Source organism: Salvelinus namaycush, chromosome 2 (genome assembly GCF_016432855.1).
Source record: "Salvelinus namaycush isolate Seneca chromosome 2, SaNama_1.0, whole genome shotgun sequence".
Taxonomy (NCBI): domain Eukaryota; kingdom Metazoa; phylum Chordata; class Actinopteri; order Salmoniformes; family Salmonidae; genus Salvelinus; species Salvelinus namaycush.
This window is the reverse complement of record NC_052308.1, coordinates 41,213,232-41,227,556: the sequence shown is the minus strand read 5'-3', so window position 1 is coordinate 41,227,556 and position 14,325 is coordinate 41,213,232. Positions and strand designations below refer to the sequence as shown.

The 14,325-nt window shown below is 39.4% G+C and overlaps 1 protein-coding gene across 1 annotated transcript in view; it reads left to right on the top strand.

Annotated features, from left to right (window-relative positions):
• LOC120026095 overlaps positions 1 to 7,196 on the top strand; it is a 50,275-nt gene extending 43,079 nt beyond the window's left edge. The window contains exons 7-10 of the mRNA XM_038970901.1: positions 1,952 to 2,148; positions 4,139 to 4,185; positions 4,712 to 4,774; positions 6,211 to 7,196. Coding sequence (XP_038826829.1) covers positions 1,952 to 2,148; positions 4,139 to 4,185; positions 4,712 to 4,766 — 299 coding nt within the window. The 3' untranslated portion in view covers positions 4,767 to 4,774; positions 6,211 to 7,196. The remainder of the gene's footprint in view (positions 1 to 1,951; positions 2,149 to 4,138; positions 4,186 to 4,711; positions 4,775 to 6,210) is intronic.
• Positions 7,197 to 14,325: the final 7,129 nt, after the last annotated feature.

Genomic DNA, 14,325 nt, shown 5'->3' with positions numbered 1-14,325 from the left:
ACTAGCCTATAGCCTATGTTCTGTTCAGTTTGAGACGGAGAGCGCAAAGATAAGGAAGACTAGAGGTCAACTTTGATAGCTTGCAACTACTATAATTGATTTGACGAAAAACAAAATACAGCATATGTATCAATCAGATTTATTGACCTCACAATAAGCCAGATTCTTACATTATGGTGCTGAAACTTGAACCTACTCTGTCTGGGGTGGAAAGCAGGCCTAACTTTTGAAAGTACCATGCTCGTATTCCTAATAACGTCTCAGATATAATTATTTGCAAACAGGGGCAGTTTCGTTGTAAACAAGACACACTGATTTGGCATTGGAGAAATATGATAAGATGAACACAGGCCTATCTCTGTCCATACTTAGCCTGTAATTTTTGTAATTTGTGTGTCAGCTAATATGTAAAATGACATAGAATTGCATGACATTTTTATAAAAGGCATTTTTTTTCTCAGACCTGCAAATACGATGATAGATTCATGCAATGGTTTTACTATAAAGGAGATCTTTCCACCCCTATTCTTGTTCACGGTGGTCTGTGAACCCACAACCTTCTGGCCCGCAGCCCTGTGCACGTCAACATTCCTGTGTTGCCATAAAATGCTTAGAGGACGAAGAACAGTTTCTAAAACTGCATATCTAAGGCTCTGGTCTGTCCAAGAAGTGAGCGTAAACGGTAGACATGTTCTCTGCTATCCACTTTGTTTTCATTATTGTTTTGGGGTATAGGGGAGAGTCACTCATTTTTTTTCAAGCATTCAGGGAGGGCCGTCCATTTTCATTTCACGTCCGATTTTCTCCATGTATCGTTCACTCCCTAACCAGTGATCGGAAGTTCATGTTCAGCAATTTTTCATTGCTTTCAAAGAGATAACTAATAACAAGTGAGTTGCAACAAAAAAAAAACTGTGCCACTCACCAGATGATGATCATTTGCAAATTAAGTTTGAAAGAGGGTGAAAGTTAATCTTGAAAAGGGTGTTGCTAACAAATGAGTAACATCCACCTTGAAGTTGATAACAGCTGCTGCAGCTGCTGTCGCCATTGTCACTCTACTACAACACAAGCTTAACTAAAGTTACTAGTATTTGCATGAGAAAACTACTGCTTGCGCCACTGATTATGTTTTCTTGCGCTCTCAGTAGTGACCCGTCTAAGCCTTTAAGAAGGCCTAGACACGTCCCTTTTTTAAACTGTCCCGCCCATTGCAAGTCAACATGTGATTGGTTCACTCCACTGTCACCCCAAGATTCACCTCTAATACAGTTGAATCAAAGACAGTACAGTATGAAAGCTAAAACTGCTTCTACAGTAGAATCTCCGATCACACTTGTAGACAATGTTATGGCGATGTTGGCAAGCAAAGCTCATGCGCACTAGAAACACTTCTACTAAGGTCGTCCCTCGCCAAACGGCCATGTGCAAAGGCACTCCTTTGATAGGAAGTTGTTTTGCATGAAAATGAAAACGTGTCAGTTTGTCGCTTTCAAGAGGTTGGAGTAATAACATGTTTAACTACTTAAGACATTGGCTCGAATCTTGGTTTCGTGCACCTCTGGGTTTAGAAACTCTGTTGTTTAATGGCAAAGGCCTTCTGTCCAGCTTCTGAAGGCCTGGCTGAGCTAGCTATATATTTCTACGCAGAGACCACCAAAGAAAATCGTGATTGGATATTTTTTTCTCTTCAGTATTAACCCTTCTCTTTCCAACACAAACGGAAGAGATGAAATCAGAAGATCATTTAAAGCATTGTAAAGATGATATATAAATGACAACATTTGAGTTTAAATTGTATAAATGTCAAAACATTTTGTCCTTCTCTGAAGGCCTAGATGGCACTCATGGTTCCCCACTGCACTTTGGACCATCAAATAAATGCCCTTGAGCTTTGAATAAAGATTCAGTCTCCAAACAATGGCTCATGTTCTTCCTCATTCTCCCTCAGATATCCTGTCAGAGAGGACAGATGTGGACGATGCTCCTATTTCAGAAAGGTCCAATGAAGGCTCAGTGAAGGAATTCCGGCATGGGAAAACTGGTCATTCCGATTCAAGCATCTCCTACCAGACAGCCTTTATCATTGCAGCAGTGTGCGGCGGACCAATCCTGATCATAACCCTATTCTGTCTCAGTGAGAAGAAGGTAAGATGGATCACACACTGAACAAGCAATGGCAGTGCCAACCTAAGCTGTCACCCACTCTGCCAACAAGCTGTGAGATAACTATACTGAACAAAAATATAAACTCAACATGCAACAATTTAAAAGGTTTTACTGAGTTACAGTTCATATAGGGAAATCAGTCAATTGAAATCAATTCATTAGGCCCTAATATATGGATTTCACATGATGGGAATACAGATATGCATTTGTTGGTCACAGATACTTAAAAAAAGTATGGGCGTAGATAAGAAAACCAGTCAGTATCTGGTGTGACCACCAATGGCATCATGCAGCGCGACACATATCCTTCACATAAAGTTGATTGTGGCCTGTGGAATGTTGTCCTACTCCTCTTCAATAGCTGTGTGAAATTGCTGGATATTGGCGGGAACTGGAACACGCTGTCGTACACGTCAATCCAGAGCATCCCAAACATGCTCAATGGGTGACATGTCTGGTGAGTATGCAGGCCATGGACTGGGAAATGTTCAGCTCCCAGGAATGGTATACAGACCTTCACGACATGGGGCCATGCATTATCATGCAGAAACATGAGGTGTTGTCGTCGGATGAATGGCAAGACACTGAGCCTCAGGATCTCATCACGCTATCTTTGTGCATACAAATTGGCATCGATAAAATGTAATTGTGTTCATTGTCCATAGTTTATGCCTACACATACCATTACCCCAACGCCATTGGCAGTACATCAAACCGACCTCACAACCGCAGACCACGTGTAACCACGCCACCCCAGGACCTGCACATCCTGCTTCTTAGGGGTGGGCTTATTTCAGGCAAAGTGAGAGCTGGCCTTGGAGCCAATGTGGAGCCTATGAGTAAAGGTGCATTGGCACAATATGGGCAGTTTACATGGGTCTAATGTTTTAACCCTCATTGGGCCCACATTGTGCCAATGTGGGAATTGTGTGCTGGGAAAAGATTAGATTATTTCAAGCAAAGTGAGGGCTGCCCTCACAAGATATGGGCTTCCCACACTGGGACACACTGGGGAAATGCCTTGGGGGCCAATGTGGAGTAGATGAGGAAATGCACATCGGCCCAATGTGGGCAGCCTACTTGAAGCCAATATTTTAGACCGCATTGTGTTAATCTGGACATGTTTTCTGGGTTAGTGCTTAATGCAAAGTTAATGAAACACTGAAAACAGCCTGAAGTGATTTCAGTAGCACTTCATTCTGTAATGCTGTGTCAGATGGTATTTATCTGGTATTTCAAAATGACGTGGTAATTGACACGTTTTGTACTGTCTTCAAAGAGTTCCCTGCCATTGATAACATACAATTGTGTTTGTTGTCCGTACCTTATGCCTGCTCATACCATAACCCCACTGCCACCATGGGGCTCTCTGTTCACAATGTTGACATCAGCAAACTAATCGCCCACACTTCACCATACACCTGGTCTGCAATTGTGAGGCTGGTTGTACGTACTGCCAAATTCTCTAAAACTGCGTTGGAGGCAGCTTATGGTAGAGAAATGAGCATTAAATTCTCTGGCAACAGCTCTGGCGGACATTCCTGCAGTCAGCTTGCCAATTGCACGCTCCCTCAAAACTTGAGTCATCTGTGGCATTGTGTTGTGTGACAAAACTGCACAATTTAGAGTGGCCTTTTTTTGTCCCCAGCACAAGGTGCAGAATCATATTCTTGATATGCCACATCTATCAGGTGGATGGATTATCTTGGCAAAGGAGAAATGCTCAATAACAGGGATATTAACAAATGTGTGCACAAAATGTGAGAGAAATAAGGATTTTGTGCGTATGGAACATTTCCGGGATCTTTTATTTCAGCTCATGAAACATGGGACCAACACTTTACATGTTGCGTTTATATTTTTGTTCAGTGGTAGTTTACATTTACCTCTAACAGTGGGGAAAAACCATGCTAACCCTTCCCTCTCTACTTCCTAAATGAAAATCGAATTACATTTTTTTTTTTTCCAGAGACTCCAAGCCTTTATCCACAGTACCAGCATAATTGAAAACCAGAGGTACATTTATTTAATTATATCCTTAAATGTCATGGTGGTAAAAACAGAAAACATAATGAACAGTAGAGTCCTTTGAAGGCTATTAACACTGATCAGCGCGGCACTATTGCTAAGCAACAACAACCACAACACAAACATGATGTTGTTGGTGTGCTACAGCTACAGAAATTGTCAGGTGATGAACTCATTGTTTTGGCTCAAGATCATTTGCAACTTATAATCAATTCCAACTCATATTGATTTTTCCTCTAAAGATATCTGGAAAACTACATTATAGGCTATATAAATGTTAGACAGCAGCATTTATCGGTGTGTTCAGTGTTATCCTAGTGATCCTGGTGTCCATCCCTATGTCCAGGTCAAAGAATGTATTGTTCCAGATAATTGATTAGGATAAAACTGCAGAAATGGTCTGTTCTGTTGCAACTTGGGTAGCCTATATTTACATCATGAATATGATACCTCACCCTCACAATGCCATTGACTAGTCTGCACTGAAACCTAACCTGTGTAATATGTTCCACAGGGCATGCAGCAGCATTGAGGACATTGAGCTACAATATTGTAAAGCCAAGGAGTGAGAGAGCTGGTAAGAGCCACTACCCTTCCTTCCCACTTCTTCAGTGAGAGTGAAATGCAAAATGATTTCTGGAGGTCATTAGAGAAGATCTGAAGAGTTTAATTCCAAAATGCTATATTTTAATTTTCAGAAATATTGGTAAATTAGGTTTTATTGTTTGATGGTTTCATTTCAGAGAGACAAATAATAATGTTTTTTGATGAATGCTATCCATCAAAATTAACAAAATATATATTTTTGGATACATCCACAAATGATACTTAAAAAGGGTGGAAAAAAATATTCAATACAGAAATATGAGATCTGTATGTAAAACATTAACATTTTACATTTTGGGACTATACGGTTCTATCTGCAAAAAGATGATTTTGAGATAACTGGCTTTAAAGTTCTGAACCCATATTGGTTTGAATGGTGCTAGAAATGTCTCTGTTGTATTCTTTTGAACGTAACAACATGAATTGGGGTATTTAGAGTACTATATAAATAGAGAACATTGAACAGAACAAGGCAATGTCAATAACTAAATTTGGACAAAAATGTAGATAGAACCTCTCGATTTGAGTAATTTAGCAGATGCTGTTATCCAGAGTGACTACATTAACTGCAATGATCTTAAGCTAGATAGGTGAGACTACCACTATCACAGTCAAATATACAGGATACGAACATTCCATTCCAGCTAAACAATGTAAAATCTATGAATAAAAAAATTGAGAACAGTTATATTTTACACACACATAAGCAATTATTTCTGATGAAAAAACAGAAATGTGAAAAAAATGTGGAAATAAAATCTTGAACCCTTATTCCGCTTCAAGCTCTTAAGATGGCCAGGGTCTGGTTTTGTTTTGAGTCTTTCATTTCAAAATGGTATTTATGTGTCTCAATTACTCAAGAAGGGTATCTGGGATTGTGGCCCCATATTTGGGATTGACTGGACCCCTATTGAGATCGGAGAGAACCAGTGTAATATATGACTAGGGACCCGTGTTTAGGACAATGATGTCACATGACCTGGATTCTAACTTTTATTTAAAGCTTTGTCAGCCAAATGTCCCTTTTCTTTGCGTCAATTTGTCCAGCATCAACCTCAAACAATTCATTTCATTTTTGGTGTAATTCTCTTTCCTACACAATGCTTATAATAAAAGGTTTAAATCTAGGTCATGTCACATGATAGCCCATAAGCGGAGGTGTAAAATAACTAATTACAACTACTCTCGTTGCTGTAATTGAGTAGCTTTTCCGAGAACTTGTACTTTTGAGTATTTTTCAGTAATTGTATTTCTACTTGAGTAAAATGTAATTAAAGTACTGTACATTTTTCAGTTTATTGCATGCGAAAGATAATGTGTTGCAACGTTCAGTTAACCTTAATGTTTGTATTTAAACTCATTTACTTTTACTCTGAGTAACATCTCTCACTCTCTCTCTCTCTGTAGGATTGGTTTTACCTGCCAGTAAGAGATCAACAACCACGTAATTCATCAAACAAGAGAAGACATGGAAATTTGGCAACTATTTCCCTCTTGTGAAAGTTTTCCATTTTTGTATATAAATATAAAAAAATGTCTAAAGGTACCTATTTTTATACAAATTAAGTTTATATTGCTTGAAAGATTTAACAGAGAATCATATGCTCTCCAAGTTACACAATATCTGCATGCTTCCGTTTTTGCTGTCAAAAAGGTTTGAGTGAATTTATCTGTTACACACAGCGTTAACTTGACTCTCAAAGACTGTTTGGACAGTTTCATGCACACCACACACACAGCTTTGATCTTCCATGAAATAGAATGGACCAAACAATCCTCTACGTTTTGACCTAGTAGCCATCAGCGCAACAGTGCAAGTCAACATTAAACTAAAGGAAGTCTTTCCATGTGACTGAAAGAGTCTCATGACATTGTTCAATGGAGTTGGGCCCATGAGCCAAAGCAATACAAGGTGTCATCACCTCAAGTGGACAGAGGATATATTTTTGGGGATCAATAGCTTAAATACAAACAGATTAAATACAAACAGAACACCCATAGTTATTTGTTTTGAGTGTACTCCCTACATGCCATGAAGGCATACTAGATTCATTTGACTTCTGATATTCTCCTGTTTTATCCCTACCAAATGAAGAAAAGGATTTCAACCTGTCTCTCATGCCATGATGCCAATGAAATTGTGTTATAAAACGGGTAATTTGGATACTGGATGCTGATTGGTTGATAAGAGTTAGTTATTCACAATAATCCACGACAAATGCCAGTTCCATTTGAATTATCATTGAGCATCCGCTGTCCCACAGCTGAGCCAGGCAATTCATAAACTTTCTATCAGAGTAAAAAAAGCATCTACACATTATTTCCCTTTACTTCTAGCCTATCATTTGATTTTCAACAGCGGAGGTTTAAACATGCTTGTTTATTATTGCTTGAAATATTTTAGACTATAGGATACCTAATCTTATGCTATCAAAGTTAGACAATATCGGCCTACTTCCCTTTTTATTGTGAAAAAGGTTTGAGGGAATTTGTCAGTAATTATTGTACAGCAGTGGTCACTAACCTTTTGAGTTAAGATCACTTTGAGTCAAAATGCAAGCAGAGATCTACTGCTTGGATTATTTTCAACATAACTTAAAAAACGTAAGCCTATGCAACATTAACCTATTAAAAACAGTACTGTCGCTGTAAGGTTTGTGTAGTAGGCTATAGGGCCAATACATTATCACTGCATATTGGCTTTGCTTGAATTGCCTTGCCAACTAATTGTTGTTCAGTCCATTAAAAAAAAAAAAAAAATCAATATTTGAGGTAGGCTACATGATCACACCAGGTAATAAATATTTTTATTTTACTGGGCTGACGGTGCCTGCATCTGATGGTCAGTCTCAGCGGAGGGAGAGCTGCAGACTGAGGTTCCGCCTCTCAACGTCCCTTTGCTCTCCCTTTCCTCCACTGACCAAAATGGAACACTGTCTTCCAGCTGATAGCAAAACTCGAGTCGCACTGCATTATTTCTGCCTCATGCAAAAATGTATGTTGTTACTCCTATGAACAGAGAAAGTGAAATATTCCTTTATATTAAAAAAAGACAGAAGCCGCTAATAATAACAAAACAAGCTAATCAATACACTTCCCTACTCATTCAATAGAGCTCCAGTATTTGTTGTAGTGCAAGTGTTAAATTACCCAGCAAGAAAATCAAAAATGGTCGCTCAAACAGAAAGGGGAACTTACAAAAAGTCACTGACAACAACCAAACAAAACAAGTGAGGTTTTAGGCAGGGTTTGGAAAGACACTCATGAGGGTGTCCACAGAAAGTTGACTACTGTGACCTAAAATACATCCACAATGAGCACCCACTAAATTAGCCCAAGAAGAAGCAAAAAACAAAGAAAATCCACAGTAAACGTAAAGAGGAACCAACCCAAAAAGTGGAGAAAAATGAAAACAGGGACAATCAGATAAAGGCTTGTTTTTCTAGAATAGAAAAGAATATTAGAATATCAACCAGTCGATTGCAATCGCCCGGTTGGTGACCACTGTTACACACAGTGTTAACTTGACTCTCAAAGACTGTTTGGATGGTGTCATGCACACCACATAACTTTGATCTTCCATGAAATAGAGGATTCTTCGTCACGGCAGGGGTTAACGACATTACCCTACCCTGTCTCTTTGTTACTGACACTACCCTACCATCAGACATCTTCCAACGTGACTGATAGATCCTCAGAGTGAGATTCAGAGTTCTAGAGGGGAAGCACCCCCTTCTTTATTACAATGACATCTGTGTTTTGACCTGCACATGTCTCCCAGTGGGGATAGTATCCATTTGCACAACAGTGCACGTCAACATTAAACTCAATGAAGTCTTCCCATGTGACTGAACGAGTCTCATGACATTGTTTAATGGAGTTGGGCTCGTGAGCCAAAGTGATACCAGGGCTGCAGTCCAAACACGTTAATTTTACCCCGTCATCCCTCGCGCTAGCCTCTTTCCCTCAGGGGAATCCCCATCGAAACAGGATCCAGTTTGATTGCCATCTTAAGTGGAGGTCCAGTTCACAAACGTTGAAGATAAGGTTTCAACCTGTCTCTCATCCCATGATGCTCTGATTAGGGTTGAAAGGCGGGAGCCCAGTTACCGAGATTTACATCCCAAAACCGCTCCCTTTCACTGGGAGTGGTTTTCGGAGATGTCCACATGGTCCTAAAGCACACCGTTGTCTTGTTTTCCAATTTCCAATTCCAATGATAAAACTTTGGAGGACAATAATGAAGAAGGGCAAACATGCGATGGCGGTAGGCTATAGCAGTTATTTATTTAGACCCATAACCATTCCATTTTTGTGAAGAGAAGTGAAATCCTTTTGCATCTAATTCAAGTCCTATATTATTCAAGGTTGTCATTAGAATGATGAGGATAAGGACAATAGAACTTATTTCATTTACCTGTTGAAAGCAAGGAAGGAATGAAGCAACAATAAAGAGAGAAAGAGGAGGTAGGCTGATAACATTAGGGGAAATATAATGAAAGGTATATATGCGTCAGCCTACTAATTATACAAATAGGCCCTATTATATTTCAAAAGTCAAATCAAATTCGCTAGCCTATACATGTAACTTTGTAGGCAGCATGTGCTTCGCCAGAATCACATGTTCTCTCCCTGCTTTATCATGGTTTGAACGATGTGCGTAATTCCAGTCTATATAATACAGTATAATACAATGCAGTACAGCAGAGGTGTAAAGTACTTAAGTTAGTACTTAAGTCGTTTTTTGGAGTACCTGTACTTTACTTTACTATTCATATTTTTGACAAAGTTTACTTTTACTTCACTACATACGTTTTCCCTGACACCCAAAAGTACTCACTTACATTTTTTATGCTTAGCAGGACAGAAAATGGCCCAATTCATACACTTATCAAGAGAAGATCCCTGGTCATCCCTACTGCTTCTAATCTGGCGGACTCAGTGTTGGAGTGTGCCCCTGGCTACCCCCCCCCCCCCCCCCCAAAAAAAAATAACAAGACAGTCAGTGCAATCTGGTTTGCTAAATATAAGGTAATTGAAATGATTCACCCTTTTACTTTTACTTCTGACACTTTTTATTTTAATTTTATTTAACCTATATTTAACTAGGCAAGTCAGTTAAGAACAAAGTCTTATTTACAGTGACGGCCTACCAAAAGGCAAAAGGCCTTTTGTAGTGTCCTATATTAAATAAAAATATAGGACACATCACGAGAAGAGAGACACCACAACACTACATAAAGAGATACCTAAGAGAACAACATAGAATGTCAGCAACACATGACAACACAGCATAGTAGTGACACAACATGACAACAATATGTCATGGCAGCAGCACAAAACATGGTACAAACATTATTTGGCAAAGACAACAGCAGAAATGGCAAGAAGGTAGAGACAACAATACATCAGGCGAAGCAGCCACAACTGTCAGTAAGAGTGTCCATCATTGAGTCTTTGAATGAAGAGATGCTGATAAAACTGTCCAGTTCGAGTGTTTTTTGCAGCTTGTTCCAGTTGCTAGTTGCAGTGAACTGAAAAGAGGAGCGACCCAGGGATATGTGTGCTTAGGGGACCTTTAACAGAATGTGACTGGCAGAACGGGTGTTGTATGTGGAGGATGAGGGCTGCAGTAGATATATCAGATAGGGGGGGGGGTGAGAACTAAGAGGGTTTCATAAATACGCATCAACATGCGGGTCTTGAGACGGGTATACAGAGACGACCAGTTTACAGAGGATTATAGAGTGCAATGATGTGTCCTATAAGGAGCATTGGTGGCAAATCTGATGGCCCAATGGTAAAGAACATCTAGCCGCTCGAGAGCATCCTTACCTGCCGATCTATAAATGACTTCTCCATAATCAAGCATGGGTAGGATGTTCATCTGAATCGGGGTTAGTTTAGCAGCTGGTTGGGAAAGAGGAGCATTTACGATAGAGGAAACCAAGTCTAGATTTAACCTTAGCCTTCAGCTTTGATATGTGCTGAGAGAAGGACAGTGTACCGTCTAGCGATACTCCCAAGTACTTGTATAAGGTGACTATCTCAAGCTCTAAACCCTCAGAGGTAGTAGTCACACCTGTGGGGAGAGGGGCATTCTTCTTACCAAACCACATGACCTTTGTGTTGGAGGTTTTTCAGAACAAGGTTAAGAGCAGAGAAATCTTGTTGGACACTAAGAAAGCTTTGTTGGAAAGCGTTTAACACAAAATCTGGGGAAGGGCCAGCTGAGTATAAGACTGTATCATCTGCATATACATGGATGAGAGAGCTTGGAAATTGAGAAGTGTGTGAGGCCTAGGATCGAGCCTTGGGGTACTGACTTGTTGAAAGGCAGTGGCTGAGACAGCAGATGTTCTGACTTTATGCACTGCGCTCTTTGAGATAGGTAGTTAGCAAACCAGGCCAAAGACCTGTCAGAGACACCAATACTCCTTAGCTGCACCACAAGAATGGAATGGTCAATGAAAAGTCAATAAAAATAGGACAATGGTGACATAATTTAGGACCTTTTAGGTTGCAGTGACACATCCATGACCTGAGCGGAAACCAGATTGCATACCAGAGAGAATATTATAGACGTCAAGAAAGCCAGTCAGTTGATTATTGACACGTTTTTCCAACACAGTTAGGATCAGCTTGATATCTCAATTTAAATAAAGGACACACCGTGGCTGCCTTCGAAGCAATACGAACCTCCCCAGAGAGGAGAAACAGGTTAAAAAGGTCAGAGATAGGCTTGGCGATGATAGGGGTAGCAATGTTAAATAAGAAAGGGTCTAAACCATCTGACCCTGATGGTTTTTTGGGGTCAAGTTTAAGGAGCTCCTTTAGCACCTCGGACTCAGAGACTGCCTGCAGGGAGAAACTTTGTAGCGGGGCAGGGCAAAAGGAGGGAGGAGCATCAGGGCTAGTCACATTAGAAGGGGTGGGAGAAGAGGAAATGTTGGACGGGCAAGGAGGCATGGCTAAGTCAAATTGGAATCCTGACTAATGAAGTGGTGATTAAATAGCTCAGACGTGCTCCTTGTCAGTAACAACCACAACATCAACATTAAGGGACATGGGCAGCTCTGAGGAGGAGGGTGTATAGTTTTCCAGAACTTCTTGGGGATAGACCCACAGAGAGAGAATTGCTCCTTAACTTCTACTTCATCACAATCCCGGATCCGGGAGCACCCCCATCAGTAAAAAAGCTGACTAGCATAGCCTAGCATAGCGTCACAAGTAAATACTAGCATCTAAATATCATTAAATCACAAGTCCAAGACACCAGATGAAAGATACACATCTTGTGAATCCAGCCATCATTTCTGATTTTTTAAATGTTTTACAGGGAAGACACAATATGTATTTCTATTAGCTAACCACGATAGCAAAAGACACAACTTTTTTTTCCCACCATTTTTTTCCTGCATAGGTAGCTATCACAATTTCGACCAAATAAAGATATAAATAGTCACTAACCAAGAAACAACTTCATCAGATGACAGTCTGATAACCTCTAACGCCTCACAAACCCGGATCCGGGATCCCCCCATCAAAAAAGCTGACTAGCATAGCCTAGCCTAAAGCCACAGGGATATCATATAATAAAATGTTCATGAAATCACAAGTCCAAGACACCAAATGAAAGATACACATCTTGTGAATCCAGCCATCATTTCTGATTTTTTAAATGTTTTACAGGGAAGACACAATATGTAAATCTATTAGCTAACCACGTTAGCAAAAGACACCACTTTTTTACTCCACCATTTTTTTACTCCATCAGTAGCTATCACAAATTCGACCAAATAAAGATATAAATAGCCACTAACCAAGAAACAACTTCATCAGATGACAGTCTGATAACATATTTATTGTATAGCATATGTTTTGTTAGAAAAATGTGCATATTTCAGGTATAAATCATAGTTTACCATTGCAGCCACCATCACAACTCTCACCAAAGCAACTAGAATAACTACAGAGACCATCGTGTATTACCTAATTACTCATCATAAAACATTTCTTAAAAATACACAGCGTACAGCAAATGAAAGACACAGATCTTGTGAATCCAGCCAATATTTCAGATTTTCTAAGTGTTTTACAGCGAAAACACAATATAGCGTTATATTAGCTTACCACAATAGCAAACATCACAACAGCATTGATTCAAGCCAAAAATAGCGATAACGTATAAACCACCAAAATATATAAATTTTTTCACTAACCTTCTCAGAATTCTTCAGATGACAGTCCTATAACATCATATTACACAATGCATATAGAGTTTGTTCGAAAATGTGCATATTTAGCGGCACAAATCGTGGTTATACAATGAGAAAAGTAGCAAAGCTGCAAAGAAAATGTCAGGAGAAATCTTTGGAGAGGCACCTATTCTAATCAGTAACTAATCCAAAACTTGACTAAAAAATACAGGTTGGACAGCAAATGAAAGACAAATTAGTTCTTAATGCAATCGCTGTGTTACATTTTTAAAATGAACGTTACTACAACATACAGCGTGCGTTAAAGCGAGGCTACACTGAAATTAATGGCGGCTTATGCATGTAACATTTTTCAACAGAACAACGAATTATCAGCATAAATAGTTCTTACTTTTTGATGAACTCCCATCAGAATCTTGGGAAAGGTGTCCTTTGTCCAAAAGAATCGTTGCTCGGTTGTAGAATGTCCTCTTCAACGTTGCAATTAGCAGTAAACATTAGGCATGTGGTCCAGACATCACCAACTCCCTAGAACGCAACACTAATACATATCCGAAAAATCGCAATATACTGACATAAACTGATATAATTCGGTTTAAAATAACAACATTATGATGTCTTTAACACCTATATCGAATAAAAACACAGCCGGATATTTCTAAGAGTTATAACCGAAGGTTCTGGTACGATATGCCAAGCTCCTTTCTGCGTCAGAGCGAAGAGGGAAAAGAACGCACACCTCCTTGCCAAGCCATTTATAACCTTTCAGATCTGCCTAGAGACTCCATTTCAAGACTCACTATTCGCTAACAACCAGGGGAAGGCGTATGCAGTGCATCTCAACCAATAGAAGACAGGCGGATTTATAAACAGATCTGAGAACAGCTTGCAAAATGTTGCATTCTCACATCCACATAGGAAAATTGCTCTAAGTCCAGTTCTGTTTCACTCACAGATATAATTCAAATGGTTTTAGAAACTAGAGAGTGTTTTCTATCCAATAGTAATAATAATATGCATATTGTACGAGCAAGAATTGAGTACGAGGCAGTTTAATTTGGGAACGTAATTTACACAAAGTGCTAACAGCACCCCCTAATGACAAGAAGTCTGATAACATATTTATTGTATAGCATATGTTTTGTTAGAAAAATGTGCATATTTCAGGTATAAATCATAGTTTTACATTGCAGCCACCATCACAACTCTCACCAAAGCAACTAGAATAACTACAGAGACCAACGTGAATTACCTAAATACTCATCATAAAACATTTATGAAAAATACACAGTGTACAGCAAAT